The following is a 21,077-nucleotide window of genomic DNA, read 5'->3' on the forward strand; positions in this document are numbered from 1 at the left end:
CCCTTTTTTTTATTGCAACGTAGGACCTATGACCCTTTGCCCCCCCCCCGTCCCATTGAATCCACTTCCGTCTCCCCTCCCCCAACCAACATAATTTCCTCTGATTGTCGATCGTGTCAAGCTCATTAAGAAAGTAGACAGACTTTGGGGAGATCGTAGACTATATCGAACGAGTATTCACAGTTCACCGTCTATTATCTAAATTCACCTATTCGACGATGTGCATATTGCTATGGCATTTACGTGTAAATAAATTTGTGTGTGTAGTAGTTGTGTTCGTGTGTGTAATGTTATGCAGCAGCAGCAGTATGTTTTCGCGACACTGAGACTTTACGCGAAGTGTTTTCGTTAGTTTTTTGGAAAAATATTGAACATTTGAAGCCAATTGTGTAGGTAAGACGATGGTAAGTTTTCATTCGAAACTGCTAAGGTTCTGTTTGATGTATGTAATGTCGGTAAAGACGTTTGAAAGGTTAGTGAAGCTTCTAATGTTCTGTCGTTGACTAATTCGAGTCCACCATTTCTTCCTCCATCATCCCCGAGGCTTTACGGAGACGAAATCGAAAGTGAGGTTAAGAATGTATGCGAAGCTAAATTGAGAAATGCACGATTTAACTTTAAAGAGTTATGGTTAACATGTTTTTGTTTCAATATTCCACAAATGTTGTAGACTATTTGATAAGGTTCCTAATATTCTAAAGAGCAACTGTGACAGATGTCTCATCAAAATTTACAGCAACGAATAACAGAACTGAAGTGAATTAGCCTACCTTGGCTGCCAAAATTCAGTCCAGATCGATGGTCATCCAATTCCAGGATTCCAGACAAGACAGCTGCAGGTGCTTGTTCAAGTCATGCAAGTTGTTAAGAGAGAATTTTGAGTGGATGAGTGAAAGTGATTGTGAGTCTGTCTTGTCTTTCTCAGTAACTAATGCCTAATGGCCACAATCATGTGGCAATATTATCCTGTTTCCTATGGAAGCTTAAAAGTGCCACCGAGATGTTGAAATAATTATCTCGGGAAGTCGACATCTTGATAACAAAAGATAAGATGACGAGATCCTGGATCTCATCATGTCGACATCTTTTAGAAGAGATGATGAGATGACAAGATCCTGGATCTCATCATGTCAACATCTTTTAGAAGAGATGATGAGATGACAAGATCCCGGATCTCATCATGTTGACATCTCTTAGAAGAGATGTTGAGATGACAAGATCCCGGATCTCATCATGTTGACATCTCTTAGAAGAGATGATGAGATGACAAGATCCTGGATCTCATCATGTTGACATCTTTTGGAAGAGATGATGAGATGACAAGATCCCGGATCTCATCATGTTGACATCTTGTAGAAGAGATGATGAGATGACAAGATCCTGGATCTCATCATGTTGACATCTTGTAGAAGAGATGATGAGATGACAAGATCCTGGATCTCATCATGTCAACATCTTAAGAAGAGATGTTGAGATGACAAGATCATCTCATCATCTCTTCTACAAGATGTCAACATGATGAGATCCGGGATCTTGTCATCTCATCATCTCTTCTACAAGATGTCAACATGATGAGATCCAGGATCTTGTCATCTCATCATCTCTTCTAAACGATGTCAACATGATGAGATCCGGGATCTTGTCATCTCAACATCTCTTCTAAAAGATGTTGACATGATGAGATCCGGGATCTTGTCATCTCATCATCTCTTCTAAAAGATGTTGACATGATGAGATCCAGGATCTTGTCATCTCATCATCTCTTCTAAAAGATGTCGACATGATGAGATCCAGGATCTCGTCATCTCAACATCTCTTCTAAAAGATGTTGACATGATGAGATCCAGGATCTTGTCATCTCATCATCTCTTCTAAAAGATGTCAACATGATGAGATCCAGGATCTCGTCATCTTATCTTTTGCTATCAAGACGCGACTTCCCGAGATAATTATCTCAACATCTCGGTGGCACTTTTAAGCTTCCATAGTTTCCTTCCTCCGTTAAAGTCGGAGATTGATACTAAAACTTTTACAAAGTGATAACTCGACAGTAAAAATGAGTGAAGACGTTTCCTATGTACGGGTGCTGACGTTAGAGTTAAACAGGTTGCTTAGAAGATTTTGGCGGGTGATGTGAAGATTGCAAATGAAGTATGAAATAAGAGCATGGAGCTGGATTTTACTGGCACTGCTGATGTGGTCAGGGGGAAGAAACAAGAAAGAGGAGAAATGTCTTGAAGAAACCTGCACATCGTCCGGCATTGTTGTTCTCCTTTATGCGATTGATGAGGTCATAGCGCACAGGTGGCCATACGCACTCTTTCAATAAACAAGGTGTGGCAAAATAAGGTTTGCAATGTTTGTCTTTGTTTTGGGGGACAAATGCTTAATTTTTTGCCAGTGCCAGTTTCCATTGCAACTATTCATCATATTGGTTCTTAAGTAAATTGATTTTTTTTAATTATTATTTTGATTTTAAATATTTTTCGGAATTAAAAATAGAGATTGAAAAATGAAAATTTTCTTGAAATTTTACTTTTCACCAATAGTGATCATTTGCATATTTGAAAAATGAAAATCTGAAATTGAAGGATTTTGTGTACATTTTTTAGTGATTTGTTTCTAGTAAAAGTTCAAAATTTCTCCGTGGAGGGGAGGCAAATGCCGCCTTGAATTGTGTTTTCCCCTTCCGCTGCACACAGCCAGGATTTGCAATTTGAACTTGAAAATTGACCAGCAGACCTGTGCAATACATCAGGGGATCAGATGAACCCTACCCTAAATTTTTAAAAATAAATGATAGGTTGTGATAAGGGGTGTCGATCCATGTTTCGGATCCATGACGTGGGAGTGGGTGTGGGGCAAAAGTGAACCAAAAAAACCTAAAATATTCGGCATGCTCAGTTACTCATACCAAGGGCGGAAATCTCTCCCCAAAGGTAGTGGACCAGGGACTGAAAAATTTGACAAGTAAAAAAAAAGGGAGAAAAAGGGTTTTCACATCAAAAGTAAGGTCATCTCGTCCAAAATAATGTTTTATTTCAATTTTGAATGATGTATTTCTTTCCATCATATGTAAAATACCCAAAGTAGTAGGGGATATTTGATATTGTGTCCCCCTACTATTTTTGGTAGGGGGACGTTTTCCATCAGGGATTTCTGCCCATTACTCATATAGACTTTGGTGCATAATTTAAATTCTGTTTTTATAATGGTATTTCTATGCCAATTTTAATGCTCTCTAGGGTAGGAATTAATTTTCATTTTTAGGGGATAATTTTCTTTTTCACATTGGGGCAATTGCAGAATTTCAGGGGCTATTTCTCTCATTTGAAGGGCTACTTCTTTAAGGGGTAAGAAATTGTATAAAGTGTGCAGTAAAAGCAAATTATTCTTCTGCCATTTATAGTTAGAATATTGATTTTCTAAAAACTCTTGAATATTGTTTGGAACAGACCTTGGGGAATGTAGAAAGAATGGTCGCCACAAAAAAAAGCAAATTGGGTGAATTTTAGGGGTGATTTGGACTGTCATGGTTATTCCCAATGCGTGAACGTAATGCCACGCAGAACTCGCCTCGCTTTGTCTTGAAGCCATTGATTGTTGATGAGGTGACTTCTACAGCAGGCAAAGAGTTCTAGTCGTTAACGATTCTAACACTGAAGATGTTTTGTCTCTCACTCAGTCTACTGATGATTATGTAAATCCTAAACTTCAGAAGTAAATTTGGATACATCATTCTGGTCAGCAAAAATTGCTTAAAATCAAATGTGTAGACCCATCAAATCTAATTCATATGTTGTAGGAAAAAACATCAGTGTTACGCTTATTTTTTTTTATTTTTAAAATTTTTTTATTCATTAACGTCAACTTGTACGTATGTATGATGTAATTGGGATGGATTTGGTCAAAAGTTCAGTCCAGGCTAGACTCTGTAACTGACTGAATCTTTCAATTATTAATTTTTATAACTGTTTGCATGTATTTAAGTTTTTTTTTCTTTCATTTTGTTTTGTTTTGTTAATCCAGATAACTTGGGCATCTACGTGCAAGCTATGAAGATAAATGCAGAGTACATGTAGGAACAAAGACCAATCACAGCTGTTGCACATTACACTCATCGACACATACATTCCTCCCTCGTGCAGCACCTCAGTCAGCATTGAGTATGGTGCCAGCTGTATGCATGTACATCACACTACCAACAGAGTATAAATAGGACCCAGCCAAGTTAGCATTCCATTTGCCACGTACACGTCTGGCAACCATCCATTAGGCTTGAGAGTATCGTGATTAATTATTGAACACATAATTGCGAATCAACACTGGATCATACATTGTAACATTGTACTGTAGGCATTGTTCAGTTCATCACAGGAAACTGATCCGAATTTTGTTTGAGGAGTGGTGATATAACAAGCAAACTCTTCCAACTATGGCTATCTTTCATGCATCCATCGTCAAAGATCAAAAGAGGACTTCATCATAAATACTCATCGCTCTCTTAGGAATGCATGTCATGGCAATACGAAGGACATCTTAACAGCAGACATTAAAACTCTTGTTTGAAAGTGCTTTTTTCAAGTTAGAATTTCACGATGAACCAGTATCAGCTTCAAAAGCAACTGGGAGATGGGACGTATGGGAGTGTTATTCTCGGCTGCAGGTTCGATAATGGAGAGAAAGTCGCCATCAAAAAGTAAGTTTAACTTTAAAAGTATTGATACACACATCAGCAATTGCATTGGTGAGAAGATACATTTTGAGCAGTTATTCTTGCAGAATACAGAGAGTTTTTGGATTGTCTGATGGTACAGGGTGGGGATTATTGTAATTATTGAAATGTTATTATTTTCTTTAATAACCTGTTGGAGACAGCACGCATCTAGCCTAGATGCGGGCTAGAGTCTATGTAAAGCATGTGTTAAAATGTAGCAAAATAATCCAGCCTCCAACAAGTTTAATGGTGTATCCTTGTATTACATCTTCATCTCAAAACCATTAGGGGTCATACTTTAATAAGGTCAAGTCCTCCTCAGAAAAATGTTGATTTGAATAAAAAGAGAAAAATTCAACAAGCACAATGATGAAAATTTCATCAAAATCGGATGTAAAATAAGAAAGTTATGACATTTCAAAGTTTCGCTTATTTTTAACAAAATAGTTATATGAACGAGCCAGTTACATCCAAATGAGTCGATGATGTCACTCACTCACTATTTCTTTTGTTTTTTATTGTTTGAATTATTTCAATTTTTACGAATTTGATGATTAGGACCTCCTTGCCTGAAGCACAAAATGTTAAAATAATGGAATTCCATGTGTTCAGGGAGGAATGAAACTTCATTTCACATGACAATGACGAGAAAATCAAAATATTTCATATCTCATATAATAAAATACAAAAGAAATAGTGAGTGAGTGATGTCATCAGTTCCCTCATTTTCATACTGACCGAGATGTGCATATAACTGTTTTGTGAAATGAAGCAAAACTTTAAAATGTCATAACTTTCTTATTTTACATCCGATTTTGATGAAGTTTTCAGTGTTTTGCTTGTTGAATTTTTCTCTTTTTATTCAAATCAAGTTTTTGTTGGGGTGAACTTGTCCTTTAAAGATATTACAACATGTACATGGATGTGTATTATGACCACATATCGGTAAGATTATAACCTATTAAGGCAAAAAGGGGGGGAGGAAATGTACAAACTATTTTGCCTACATGTGTGTTTCATGTAGATCAAGTTGATAGTCTCCTTTATGAGCAATTGGATTTATTAAGAAAACGTGATAAAAGACAATAATAAACATGTACAAAATTAAAACAACCCAATACTCGTCAGTTTTTGTACAAATGAAACATGGCCGATGACTAGCTGTGCATTACATACGATGACAAAGTAAATATGCATGTGATGCTTTGAAACAAGTTTAAGTAAAGTATGTACATTGCCTATAGTATAGTATAGTATAGTACAATGTACATGTATGTACATTGATAAATTTTCATGCCCAGTATTGAACCCAGGAAACCCAATATCATTCAATTACATTAAAGTGCTATTACCTGTCTGAACCACAAAAACCCCCTTGATGCACTTCACCCTCATCATCTATGCCTGATTTGAGCAAGTCAATGGAAATTACTGGTGTAGTGCTTGAAATCTGGTTGCCATGGGAACAGGACGCCGTCTGCACAATAGTCAGATAATATCCGTTCTGTTGTCGGTTCGTAATTGCTTTTCTGTGTGGATGGAATGAACACTGGAAAGTTCAAAAGGGTACATATTGCTATGGACACCTTATGAAGATAATGTGTATCAACAAAGGCTATAATACATTTACATTATAAAGATTCATTAATGTCCTCATTAGTAATTGAAATTGGGTATTTTATGGTTTGCATTCAATTTTTATTTTCAATATAATATATACATGTAGGATTATTCTTTATTCAACTTTTTTTTAATACTCCCACCATATTGTTGTCTTCTATATTTTTGCAATGTTTACCATCTACCGGTATGAAGTTAAAGGATTGAAAACTTTTTTTGCTGATATCCTTTGTGGCTTTAATTATATATTTTGTTGTTTATTATTTTTTTTTGTAGAATGAAAAAGAAGTTTTATTCATGGAATGAATGCATGGAGCTGAGAGAGGTCAAGGTAAGCTAATTAGTTAATCAAGCTACAAAATTCAGTACTGTATAAAAATGCATATTTATATAAAGTATAAAGTATGAAGTGTGGATTGTATAGATGAGAATTTGTGGTTAAAAAAATATGTAGGCTCATCTGACTGCATGTTTGTGAGCATCTGCAACTCTATTTGCACATAAACTAAAACAAAAGGTTAAATGTGATACTGTATTGTATGTACATGTATTTGGAGTTTGGGGAGATATCTCTATCTATAAAATGTTTCTTTAACCTTTGATGACCATTGGATTCTTTGTTCCAGCTACTGTATGACTTATTTCTTGTTGCTACATGTATATCCATACTTTTACACTGTTGAGTGTACAAGTAAATGTAAATTGTAATATTGCACTGCCTGTATGTTTGATTGATGTTTTGTTTGCATTTCCCATAGGAAATTGTTTAAGGAAAAAATAAATGAAAAATTTAAACGTATTGTAGAAAAAAGGAAAAAAGAATACATGTACATGTACTAGAAGATCATGTTATATATCAGGCGAGATTTTCGTGAACCATCTTGTAATCATTGCTGAACATGAATAGAATAATGTACACACATGTGCATGTACTTGTAGGGTATTACATGTAGACTGTAAAATACCCAGCATTCTTGTAAGGGCTCATCCATTGTTGCCTGGCAACAGTAATCAATGAGTGTCGTGTAGCGATGTGCATCCCTGACTGCCCCCAGTGCACAGCTCGCTACAAACCATACTGCATATCTACATGTAATTCAACACTGATGGGAGATGCATGAGTTGAAGAGGCAGTTGTGCATGTGATTAAAATCACGATCAAACCCCAGATTGTTTTTTGGCTACATGCCTTCACAGAATATGAAGAAATAAACATCTGTATACCCATCCATATTATGTGTAGTAAACCTGTATCACATAATATGGATGTATGTAGGCCAAAAAGTGAATTGCACATATCCACATGGCACATACATGTATATATACATGTGTACATGTGCTACAGAACATCAGTGCACAACTCCTTTTTCACCCATTACTTTACATGTATATGTACACTGTATGAAACAAACATGTACATCAGTACATGTATATCCTATGAGTATAAACCAAAATTACTACTGAACCAGCTTTATAAAGTTACATGTACATGTAGTCTTTAATCATTTTGTTTTTCTGTCTCCATTTTCCATTAAAATTGTTTTAAAAAAAAATCAGTGCAAATTGTTTGGATTATGTAAACATGGAGGCCCTACTTGAAAATCAGATGGTTGTGTATTTACATGTAGAAAATAAAATATTTATTTCCTCTTTTTTTTTTGCAGTCTCTGAAAAAGTTGAACCATGCAAACATTGTCAAGTTGAAGGAAGTGGTTCGGGAAGACAACATTCTTTATTTTGTGTTTGAGTACATGCAAGAGAATCTTTATGAACTAATGAAAGGAAGGTAGGTCATTACAAATCTCGTGTTTTATGTTGTAGTTTTTCATGTACATGTACATGTAAGCCCCTGTTTGAGGGTTATGAACTTGTGATTGATACAAACTAAACCCAGTCTTGTGTCAGATTGATTTTTAATAATTTCTAATCCTCAAAAGACATGGTTTTGATGATTTGAAAACTAAAGATAGATTTTACAGAGACATAGCTACATGTACTTCTATTTATCAATCATAGGAGTATATTTACGGTGTACAGTGTAGGTTATTAAATTTTTAATCAGCAACTTTGAGAAACTGATTGATTTCCTCTTTCCCTTAAAAAAAGATTGATTCTATGATCTTTCACTTTTACATGTACACGGATAGATTATTACCTGAACATTACACATGAACTGTATACCAATTATGGGTATATTGATGTTTTATTATTGTTGTTTACCTTTACAGGGTTAAATTAATAGCGGAACCAGTTATCAGGAATATTGTTTACCAAATTCTCCAAGGACTAGCGTACATCCACAAAAATGGTGAGCATTTCTGAAAATAACCCCAACCAACTGTCAAGTCATGTAATAATTTTTACCCATATAGACCCAAAGTCCTTTTAGCGTCTAAGTACTACCCATACATGTATGTATTTTACATATTTTGAATGATGCAGATGTTTTTTGTCTGTAATATTTTTGAAGAGATGTGAATCGCTTTTTTCTATTTCCATATTCAATTACAATATCTACATGTACATGTACACTACTCCCCCCCCAAATAAAAATGCATACATCAGAAATATTAAACTGGTATGAGAGTTTCCCCTTCAAATAGTCTGCAGTGAATTAAAAAGATAAGGAAAAGAAAAGCTGTATTTCTCAATTAGACAAAATCGATGCATTAATTGTTCATTTACACACAATGAACCCATAATTTACCATTTAGAAACCATAAAAAAAACCTACAAAAGAATTTATTTCAAAATCAAATTATGAGAAAATCATTAAACATTATCATGATACACTTCCAAAGCTAAAACTTTCCCATGACTGTTTTACTCTGGACTGTATTGATAATTTCCATTTTATAATTCATATTTTATAAATATGATGTACATGTAGAGAAAACAATAAGGGGGAGATCAATAGATATACATGTAGATGGCAGAGATATAGATTTTCGAAACATACCCACCCCCCAAAAAGGGAAAACAATAGTGAAAGATGATAAGCAAAGCAAGATAACAATCCAGCTTGAAGTTACTAGGCAACCGCATCCAGATACAAACAAGCGGGAGGAATGGTTTTTTATATTCCAAAACAAAATTGTAAGAAAAGCATTGAACATTGTGATGATACGCTTCCAAAGCTAAAACTTTCCCATGAATGTTTTACTCTAGACTGTATTGATAATTCCTATTATATAATTCCTATTTTGTAAATATGAATGTACATGTAGAGAAAAATAAGGGGGAGATTAATAGATATACAATGTAGATGGCAGAGATATAGATTTTCGATACATACATGTACATGTATCCACTACCAAAAATAAAAAAAAAGGCAAAACATTAGTGAAAGATGATTAACAAAGCAAGATAACGATCCAGCTTGGAGTTACTAGGCAACCGCATCCAGATACAAACATGCGGGATGAATGGATTAATGGCCTAATGTTCAATACAGATCATTGTATCCCTCATTACCTGTAGCTTGAAGGTACACGTACAATCTCAATGAACTTTTGCAGGTTGTTCACTCTGTGTATGTCATGTGGTCTATTAATGTAAGCCTCATTGTACTTGTACTTTTCACTTTCACCATTGTATGAAGTAAAAAAGAAAAAGAAAAACCCAAGCAATATTAAATGAATTAAAAACTCTGATATATTTGTATATTAGAATGATCACTGTACACTGGGAAACAAAACTTCATAGCAAATACCATGAAGAACAATCCTCACTCTAATTTGATTGTTCGGCAGGCCAAATGTTAGTTGTTAAGTATTTTGGACAACTTTTTTTTTCTCTCTTACAATTTTTTTTAAAAAATTCTGTGTTATTTATAAAAAATTAAAGTTAATTACAAATGTTACAAATGATTATCAAGTGTTTGCAAATCACGTAAACACAAGTTGGTAACAAAAAAAATCAGATTACCTTGATTCATATCCCCTACCCCCCCCCCCCCCCCCCGTATTTTGGACAACATGGTTGAGAGGATTAGAGCCTGTTACTCCTCCTAAGCAAGACTACATGTAGCATCAAGAAAAGAAAAAATGTAGCTGTCATTTTCTGGTGTCAGAAACTGTCTGGATTGCCAATTAAAATCAATAATGAATGGGGAGGAAATATTGAATTGATATTGAATGTAATGTGCATTTGAAATGGCAATAATGTGGCAATTATGCTGCAATGCTGTACAACTACATATGAGCTTACAGGTATGTTGAATATCCTGATATCTATGCAATGTTTATCCATTCCATTATCTTTTAGATAGAAGTTTTTATCTTTTTTGTAAAGTATCTCATGGATTTTTGGGGAATACATGTAGCTATAGCTGGAAAACTTTCAGGAGTAGTGTATAGCATTTCTACCTTAAAAAAAAGTTATATACATGAAGCTCTCTATTTGAGCTGAACTCCCAGTTAAGACAGTTGTATCGAACTCCCTTCAAATTACCAGATACATCAGACTTGATTCCTTGCTATTTGCCACCCTGATTCCAATTAGCATAGGGTGGTACTGTACAGTTGTATTTTTAATAGTGGTTCTGCCGTGTAATCCGAGGGTTGAGTGTGAAAAGCACTTGCATCCGCAATTGCTCAATTGCTATCTGGTTGGATGCAGATCAATGTTGTTGATTTACAATGAAGAGGGACTTTGCTGCTCACTGTGGGAACACACCCTTGGGAGTGGAGATTGTGCGTGTACATGTAGGCAACCCCGGATCTGATGAATAGGGTAATGGTATTAAGGCGTTGAGAGATGCCATTTCAGTGGAAATGCTTTGAAATTGGATAACTGGTAATAATAATGATGATGGTAATGAATCATTATTTTATGGTGCATATCCCCCCAAAAATTAAACAAAGTCCCTGTGTGTTGTTACATCTTACCTCAGGATTCTTCCATCGAGACATGAAGCCTGAGAATCTGTTATGCTGTGGACCTGAACTCATTAAGATTGCTGATTTCGGTCTAGCGAGAGAGACCAGATCCCGCCCTCCATACACAGACTATGTGTCAACAAGATGGTAAGATTTCATTCACATCATACCTTTTGAATTTTTTAGATTTGTAAAATTCACCAGAATTCGTCTGGTTTTTGTGGACAAGGGGACATTGTTTGAAAGAAAAAATAACAGTTTCATTTAATCTCACCTGTCAGTTTGAAGTGCCAATACATGTATGTGTTTGGTGAGTTTACTTACTATTATATTTATATCAATAAGTTGTCATGCTTTGCATGATGTGCTTTAGATATGCACATGTACACCCTATCTGTTTTAAATTTCATATTTACATTTTTAAATTCAACCAAAAGTGGAATTACTTTTTTTGCAGACTGTAGATCTGTTATCCTCTGAGTCAATCAAAATGTTGTAAATAAGAAAGATGGATATATTCTGTAACTCTACCGGGGCATTTGACAGTATCAACTCTTCTTTTTTTGTAGGTATCGAGCACCGGAGGTCCTACTACGCTCCACCAAGTACAGCTCACCGATTGATATGTGGGCAGTAGGATGCATCATGGCCGAGCTTTATACGTTAAGGCCTTTATTTCCTGGTAGTAGTGAGGTAGATGAGATATTCAAGATCACTACGATATTGGGCACCCCTAAGAAGGTAAGACACACTCCCACCCCTGGCAATTTCTTTTTACGGGGGGGGGGGGGGGGGGGGGGCAGTGAATAAGGATTTTTATGGGCTTTTAAAATTTTTTCCAGGGCTCCGAGTCCTCTTGTATTTTTCCCCTCCTATGCTTTCGACCCTCTACCAAGATAATACTCAAGAAAGAACTAAAATAAAAAGTAGGAAGATGAAGAGTTAGATTTAGATCTCAAATTAATTGACTATTTACACATTGGATTATTCTTAATTCTGTGTGGTATTAAGACAGATGAAAAAGAAGACAAATTACAAAAGATTGTATTGCTATAACTAGATGTACATTGTACATGTTTACATCTCTTGACCATGTTAGGACAAGTTTTAGTACGAAGAAATATTATTTAATGCAGTGAATATTTCCACATATGCCAACTGATCAGCATAGGAAGTATATGAGGGTGATATGCAATTTTGCCCTCATGAAGTTGAAGATCTTTACTAATTAGATCCCACTGATGTTCCTCTATTGCAATTTATTTCATTTTTTTTTCAATTCTGATATCAGCATATTATATTCCACTTTTCATGAAAGCTGAAAGTAATACACTTTTAATCAGTCTCCATTCATGTTCTTGGCCTTCGTTTGACTCTCCACAGGAGGAATGGGTAGAGGGATACAGGTTAGCATCCCAGATGAACTTCAAGTTTCCTCAATGCGTAGCCATGCCGCTCAAGACAATCATACCCAACGCAAGTCCCGAAGCTCTTCAACTCATACGTGACATGCTTGCCTGGGATCCCCAGAAGAGACCCACGGCAGCTCAAGTGAGTATGGGGTCTTTCTTTTGGGTCGGGTCCACTTTTGTGACATACCAGAACTAAACAACTGTGTCTCATTTAAAGCAAAATGATAGTAGTTGCAGTAAAACACTAATTTCATGATAAAGTCTGTAAAACCAAGGTTAAGTATGACTATATCATCGTGGGTCTAGATCTGGTACAGTTTACATAAACTGAACTTTGTGAAATCATAAAATCTAAGCTGAAATATTATCACACAGAAGATCGCCAACACAGATAGGCACATGTGGGACAGTGTATTATTATTGCTGGAATAAAGACCTGATGGAAGTGACCGATTCCGTGCTTATTTTGGTTATTTCTCAGCAATTACACAATTTCTTCCAGAATCCTTTGGCACGTATTTTTTATTCATACAAACAGACACTTGGGTGGTCATTATATTAGATTCTGTAAAAAGTCATTTTGAGATTGTTACCAGAACTGGAATTTACCTTTAAATAAGGCAAATATCTTCCAATTATCACTTCAGCAAAATATCTGTGTCCCACTAAAGGTTTACTTAATACACATGATATATAGACCAGTTCGTAGTTACTTCATGGGCAATTTTGGTCAAATGACCTTTCATTTCTTTCATCATGATAGGCAGATTTCAAAGCAAGATATTACGTAAGCTTGCCTTACATAGCAGGATGAAGAAATTGAATAGACCAGGTGACTAGAATAGCACACCAATGAACACTTAACGAAGGTATTTGTTGCATTCCTACTTTGAATGCATATCTTAGCATGTTGCATAATGTACTTGACAAACAGTGAAATACCAGTCGTTCTTGGAAGCATTGTTGTTTTTTGTGGATGTAAATGAAAACGACAATTCAAAAGAATATATGAATAATCAAGACATCAAAGTTGGTGCTTATCTCATTAGGTTTTAAAGCACCATGTCACTTTAGTACAAATGACCTTCTTCTGATCATGCGTAGAATCTTTTGATCATGCGCAGAAAGGAACTACGAACTGGCTTATTGCAATGTCAGACCTGACAGGATATTGCCAATGATATGTAAATGTGATGCCCATGTAACAGTAACAAAAATTGATTAAACTACAACATATCCAAGATTTTGAGATCAAAGATGGCTGTCAATGGTTGGAGATCTTCCTCACATAGAAACAGCTAACTGTAGCCACATCTGCAAATACATTCCCTTTCCCCTGCTTATATCCTCAGTGTCTAAAATACAAGTACTTTCAAGTTGGCGTAGGTGAGCTTGGTGCCAAAGTTCAGCCGTCCACTCGACAACAGCAGCAGCCAAATCAATTACCACAAAGGGAAGCACCCAATCAAAGCTCTGCAAAGAGGAGAGTCGTAGCGGAACAGAAACCAGCGCAAAGCCCTCTCCCCAAAGTACAACCCAAGAAGGAAAATGCCCCTCCCAAGGACAGTATGGACGATTTCTTCGCCAATTTGGGAAAGTCCAAAGAGGTGGAACCCTCAAAACCCGTGAATGTCGGAAACAAGAGCGGGAGGAGAAAGTGGGAAACGGTGAAGAAGGTGGAAGACAGTTGGGGTGATGATTTTGATTTGGATGAAAGTCGGGGGTTCGGTGGTAGCAGTGCCAAGACTAAGAAGATAGGAGGATTGAAAAGCAAGGCGTTACCTACAATTGGTGCAGGAAATGCAGTCGGGAAGAAGGCCTCATTAGATTGGGATGATGATGATGACTTTTTAAGGTAAGTAGAGTGGATTGCAGTATGCATGTGTCTTGATATTTTATCACTGTATATATTAACCTGTGTTTAGGATCATTTCTAAATCAAACTTACCCCAATTTTGAAGACCTCTCTTAATTTTGATAAAAATGAAAAAAAAAACAAGCAACCTTCTGGTGCATAATAAGGAACTATCCTGCCTATTGTTTTTAACAGTTTCATATGACGTTTTCAAATACAGGTTTTGTATTCTGACTATTGTGGCATTACCTTTATGATAATTCACAACTCATGCATACAATTATTTTTTACTAAAAAAAAGTGGAAATAAACAACGATAGATTGCATAGATCGGAGTTTGCTATACATTCATAATACTTAAAAGATATAAGTTTTAACTCAAAGAAATTGTTTTTCTAATAGCTGAGGGAATTTTTTTTTGTATCCTTTCCTTTCATTACAGGAGTCCACCTAAGCATAGAGTAGGTCATTTGTCAACAAGAAACCAACCTGGAGTGGCTAGGGTGGGACTAGAGTCTGGAAAATCCTCTGCTTCATCTGCTAAACAGTTCTATATGGGCAAGGCTAGATATGTACCAGGTAAAATCCACAATTTGCCACTCTCCACCCAGGTGTTAAATGGGTACCTGGTAGGATGCGAAAGCGTATGTAGTATGCGTAGCGATTGAGTCTTGGGACTCTTGTTGGAATGCTCCCCAGGGAGTGGAGAAGGTGCATGCATTGTATGCGGGCATGCAAGGATCCGATGACCGAGATAATATATCTGTAAAGCGCTTAGAGACGTCTTTCCGACGTGTAAAGCGCTATATAAATGCGGTGTATTATCAAAATATACCCATATGCCGCTCTCCACTGAGCTTGCATTCATCTGAATTGAATTGCTTTAAAATGCATGTTCTTAGAAGAGGATTGGGGTTGTTTTGAAGCCTTGGTTTGATAGGTTTATTTATTTATTTTAGTTAAGTGAAAAAGAATGAATGTAGAGAGAAGCAACAGATGTAAATTTTAAAAATATTTTTAACTAAAGAATGCAATACATGAAATCATACCTTGATATGCTTATAATCTCAATTTACACATGAAAAGTTGCATGCACATGCATCTTGCATTACATTATCAGAAAAGTCAGATCATGTATTTTTCATCAACGACTTTAGTCAGTTTACACTGTGGATATTGTGCATTTGTGCAATAGGATGATTTAGGTTATATTTTGATTATTCTGAAACAGCCAAATTATGTACATTTTTTATTTTTTCAGGGTTTGAAAATAATGAGACTGCTCCCAAGCTAAACTTGCATTATCTTTAATAGTCAAAGCCCTGAAGAAACCATTGAAGTAGCTGACCATAGCTCAATGAATAGATAAGATTAGGCTTTTAATCTTAACAGGATGAAAGGATTATAAGGTGTTCAAAGGTTTAGCCAAGGTTGAGTTTAATCCAATAATCCCCCTCAGACACTTCATGAGGATGTTCCATTCAAAGCTTTCTTTGTCAGGGATGTTAAATCCAGGGGAGCTTTTCATGAAACATATAGTCAATGATTATCACTGGCAACTGTTATAAGCTACTGAAATCCTTGTATCCGATTGGCTCAGAACACATCAGTAGATGAGAATCACTGACTAGATGATTCTTGAAACTCCCCCAATATACATGCTCCATTGAGCTATTTTGTCCATTCCTCTAGAAAGTAACTTGTCTGGCTTTTTCATATTCACAATGTTATTTCAAAGGGATTCCTTTACAACTGTATGTAAAGCAAGTTGCATTATCATTTGAAAGCAAAGAATCAACTAAATTAAACAAGGAAAGTCAAATTTGTGACTTACAGTATTTGTAGTGGACAGTCACATAGTAGCAGGGAGAGTCCTGTACAAATTTACTCTTGTACTGTACCAGCAAGCTTGTTCTTGTAAAGATTGTCAGTATGAATACCCCCCCCCCCCCCAAAAAAAAAATATATATATAAAAATAAAAATAAAAAATGAATAAATAAATTAATTAAAAAAAAAGAAAGAAAAGAAAACGAAAACAAACAACAACCCACCCCAGGTAATAATATATATAAACCTTCTTTTCAGGTATGAATGTGAAGAGTCCGAGGAAGGAATCGGGCCATGGTTTACCTGCTCTCAAAGGTGTAGCCTCAGGTAGTGCTCATAGAACTAACTTAATAGGTGAGTCAGTCAAAATGACTATGTCAGGCCAGTCTTACTAAAATTTACCATTGATTAATCCTGATTTTATTGTTGTTTTATTGCTATTTATAATGTCTGTCTTGTTTACATCCATGCATACATTTTACAACACATGAAAATATACACAAAGTGTATGTTCAATAAATCAGCATAAATATTAAGTTAGATATTAGGAATAATAGAATTTAAGTGTTGTGAATGGTGAATCGATGCTATCTGTCTGCTTGAAACCAAAGTTGATCATGATAGTGTGCAAGCGTAAGAATAGTGCCACAGATTGTGAATGGCCTTTATTATTACAGAAAAATTATGACCTTGTATTACCAGTATATGAATAGCATTTAATATCATTTTGGGGGGGCTTGTTTTGAGGAAGTCGTTGTGATAGTTCAATAAAATCATATTAGCGAAAGTGTGATCGCAAAGAATAAATTGTGACTAGAATGCCAATGCTTGAAGAGTCTGTCTTACAAGTCATTATCTCTATATTATGATCTTCTGTCTGCTCCAGGATCTAATTACGCAAGAAGACCAGATAACAACTTTGGTGGTGGTGGAGGAGGAGGAGGGAGCTACATGCCATCATTTTCATCCAAACCAGACAGCTCTACAAGAATAGGAGGCTATAATGGTAAGAAATAACCCCCCGCTTCCATATTCAGTTGTGCATGTACATATGCTTCTACGATGTAACGTCTGTGTGGTAATAAAACATAGTATCTCAATATTTGTTTTGTTCTCTAGATATTGAAATAATGGGTATCTCAGTCCTACAGAGCTGCCAAGTAGTACAGATTTTCAGTATTTAGTACTGAAAAATAAGAAGAATACTGATGGTTTCATGTAAAACACTGATTTCTAATGTTTCAGTTTTATATCTTGTCCAATAGTGTTTCATTGAGAATACTGATTTCCTCAACAAAATACTGCTTTTCTGATTTGGAAATACTGAAATGTTCTTGTTCAGGTTGGCAGCTGTGGTCCTATAGCTTTTTTCTTTCTCCATTTTTTGCCACTACACAATTTCAAAGGAAAAACGGTCAATATTTCTGTTTGTGTTATTGGCAATACCATGAGCTATGTTCTTCAGATCTGACTTCTTACATAAGGGACCTCCCAGGAATGATTGCCTCAATTTTCTCATTTATATAAAATGATTTGAAATAAAGGTGCAGGGAACTGAATGTTGGGCATGTATTACTGGTAACTGTTATTTTCCTATAACCGTCCTTATGGCAACCACATATCCAAACTTCATAAATAGATACAGTAACCCTACCGAGATGCAAGTTTTTCTCACTATTTTCTATATGAACAATTATCAGTGCGCTGTTGTATATTGTATTGTACTTTGCCATTAGAAACAAAATTTATCTTGATTTTTTTTCTGCATGGGATATTGCAAAAGTAATTTGAATATTTGCCATTCCTTTCAGAACCATGGAAGACATCAAAAGCAGGAGTAACAAATACATTTGGAGCAGGAAGGAACAACGGGCTAAGAGCACAACCTGTACACGGTAGAACAGATTGGGCATCCAAGTAAGTCATTCCATTACAATAGTTCAAATAGAATTACACAGTGTAGGTTTCATTAAACCTTGTCCAGCTCGGTTCTATGACTATTGCTCCGGTGACAGTTGCTCGGCTATGAATTTCACACATTAATGGAATGACCATATTTAACCCTGGATTTAACACTATGTCCTATCCTTAACCTGACCCTAAACCTAATATAAAACCATATTGCAACCCTAACCTTATATCTTAGACGAAACAAAGCCTGGAGCAAATGTTGTTTTACTGTTCAGCCCCACCCCTTTCTCGTAGAAATTGTGTTATACAGATTTCATTGCATTATTAGTTTACCATGACAAAAGTGAAGCAAATCTTTATAAGGGGTATTGGGATTATGTATCCAGTGATTGAGGGTGAGAATTTCATGGACATTAACAGGGAATTAATTCTGGAAAAAAAAAGAAACCAAGCAGTGGAATGGAGAAATAGTACAAATAAAAATATAGAGAGACTTCTGTTTTCTTAACAGTGGGGCAAAGTGGGCCTGATAATAATATCCTATGAGATTATCAGCTCTTATTTTTAAGTGACGTGATTTAACAATAACTTTATTTGTCACATTTGATCATTTAATTCAATACAAAAATATTCTTTGCCCTGATATTGTATTGATTTACAGTGAAATTTTCAATCTTCATCTCCATACTTGAACTTAAGCTAATTCATTGTCAAAATCTTGAGAGATAAATCTAGCCTGTTATCTTTCAGTCTTGTCTATAGCTAGTCAAAACGTTAATAAAGCCATTGTTTTTACAATTCTTACAACAATATTACCAACACAGAGCATGCATGGCTCTGTTGCTTGGGGCTTACTCCTTAAACATTTCCAAAAATTAATTAATATCAACATTACCCACAGATCCACAAGACTTCGGGTAAGAAACAAGACAATATTAACCATTTCTTTTCTTCTTTTGTTGCAGGTATGGAGGCGTGCGGTAATATTCAGCCGAAGTTCGATCTAAAGAGTGCAATCAATCAATTGAGGATTATAGAACAAGATCATCGTATTAAATATCAATGTTGGAGACATGGCAGGACCATCCATGCGGTTTGTGGAAATGAAATCACTCATTCGGCTCACTCAGAATTGCATCTGACAAGGGTTAGATGTGTTAAGGCTGCCAAGTTGTAGCAGTGTCACTGAAAGTGTGTACCGGTACTCTGAATCTTAGGTCCACTCATAAATATTCATGGTGGTGTTTAATTAATGTGTAAACTTGTAGCTTTTACATTACACAACTTTCTCCTTACACTGAATGCTCATGTCTCGTTTAAGAAATGTTCAATTAGATCTTGCAGTACTGGAGTTTGTATCTTCTCAGTATCACCTTGACTACAGTTTGAAATGTTGTAATTATATCAAAAGTCTGCAGATGCGATCTTTTTAAAATGCAAAATAAATAAATATTCAATAATTTCAATAAAGCAATGCATAGCTTAAATTTGTACAGTATTTTGTCTGAAAATCAGAGTTATATGCCTTGGGGTATATTGTTGAATACGCTAAAGTCAGGCTACTAGTTGCAGTACTTCACAGCCTGCCTATTCATGAGACAGTTATATAAACTTTTTTTGTAAATATGTGCCTGTTGTCTATTTCAAATAATTTCAATAATCATGACTTTACAAAGTCAAAGAAAAATAAAAACTGTAGAAATAAAATTGTAACTTTGCAGAATCGCAACACATCAGCTTCATTAAGAATGAACAGAATTACCATATTCCTATTCTAAAACTGTATGTGAATAACTTGTATGTACAATGTAAAAGTGTTATCACTGATAAGACGTTAGTATTGTCAACTCTTTTTGATGAGAAATAATGCTTTTAAGTCTTGTAAGTACTAAGCTGTATGAAATGGTTGATTGATCTGATATTCTGATCTCATGTATATGTACAGCTTGTCTGATTTCCTATTGCCTTATTGAACTCTATAAAAGTAGGTGCTTTATATTCTACATACAATGAGACCAGGAGGTGGAGGGGGAGGGGGGGGTGTTAAAGAAAGATGTAGAGAAAAATGGGACCTATGTTTTTACATATACACTGTACATACAATGTGCAGGTTTATATCGTACACGTAGTTTCCTGCATAAAAGTTACCATTATGGAAGAGTTTTCCTGTGGAATCCTTGATTTTGGTTGGCCGTTGGTAGTTTCCATTGGATGGCAAAGTTTATTTTTGATGAATTTTGTGCAACCGGGTCCAGGAGTCTGATGCAAAGTGAGGTGTGTTTATTCACGAGTAAGATTTGAAACAGAAATCAAATGCAAGTCCCAAATGTGCGCTTGTGAGTCCCATCATACAAAGAGTTGTGATTGATCAAATCAACCACAACTATGGAAAGCCAGCAACATCAACATCTCAAATGCCTGTTTCTTTAAAAGATTTTCTAGATTGGCTGTATATTCATACATGCAATGTTTTCTTGAAAATTCAGTGTGCTTCTCTTTGTTTACAAAGGACACTGTGCAAATTTCCTGTAAAAAAATTATGACATTGATGGATTTCCATACAGTTTAATAAGATTGATCGGATCAGTTGTAACTCTTTGTAAGATGGTTGCATACCAAGTTGTGTATGATTTCCACAGTTGCATTTTTGATCCCGACCATTTCTCCAACAAGACTTGCTTATTCTGAGTGATGTTCAAGGAAATATTTGGAATGGTGTCATCTGTGTCAATGCAGTACTCTGCCCATGCCTTGTAATTGGTAAGATAAATCTTTGGTAAAATGCCACAATTTCACAAAGGAATAAAACAAAAATATGTCACTCTCCTGGTAGTTTGGGCCCCTCGAGTTACAC

At 35.6% G+C, this 21,077-nt stretch overlaps 1 protein-coding gene across 2 annotated transcripts; it reads left to right on the forward strand.

Annotated features, from left to right (window-relative positions):
* The first annotated feature begins 303 nt into the window (after positions 1–303).
* Positions 304–20,748, forward strand: LOC121430533 (serine/threonine-protein kinase dyf-5-like). Of its 2 annotated transcripts, none has more exons than XM_041627827.1 (14): positions 304–404; positions 4,030–4,699; positions 6,614–6,668; positions 8,002–8,123; positions 8,566–8,645; positions 11,232–11,364; positions 11,787–11,958; positions 12,601–12,768; positions 13,982–14,484; positions 14,927–15,063; positions 16,571–16,666; positions 17,199–17,318; positions 18,124–18,229; positions 19,189–20,748. In XM_041627827.1, exons 2-14 carry the CDS (start codon positions 4,599–4,601, stop codon positions 19,205–19,207), a joined length of 1,812 nt encoding a protein of 603 aa, XP_041483761.1. In that variant the 5' UTR covers positions 304–404; positions 4,030–4,598; the 3' UTR covers positions 19,208–20,748. The 2 variants fall into 2 exon arrangements, with proteins under 2 accessions (XP_041483761.1, XP_041483762.1); XM_041627828.1 differs by having other exon boundaries at positions 319–393.
* The last annotated feature ends 329 nt before the right edge of the window (positions 20,749–21,077 follow it).

The sequence above is a fragment of the Lytechinus variegatus genome, chromosome 17 (assembly GCF_018143015.1).
Source record: "Lytechinus variegatus isolate NC3 chromosome 17, Lvar_3.0, whole genome shotgun sequence".
NCBI classification, from domain to species: domain Eukaryota; kingdom Metazoa; phylum Echinodermata; class Echinoidea; order Temnopleuroida; family Toxopneustidae; genus Lytechinus; species Lytechinus variegatus.

Bases quoted from the DNA above. Each gene is read 5' to 3' on its own strand.
- LOC121430533 (XM_041627827.1), top strand. From the start codon at position 4,599: ATGAACCAGTATCAGCTTCAAAAGCAACTGGGAGATGGGACGTATGGG. The intron at 15,064-16,570 runs GTAAAATCCACA...CCTTCTTTTCAG, and splicing joins CAAGGCTAGATATGTACCAG to GTATGAATGTGAAGAGTCCG. The intron at 17,319-18,123 runs GTAAGAAATAAC...CATTCCTTTCAG, and splicing joins AAGAATAGGAGGCTATAATG to AACCATGGAAGACATCAAAA.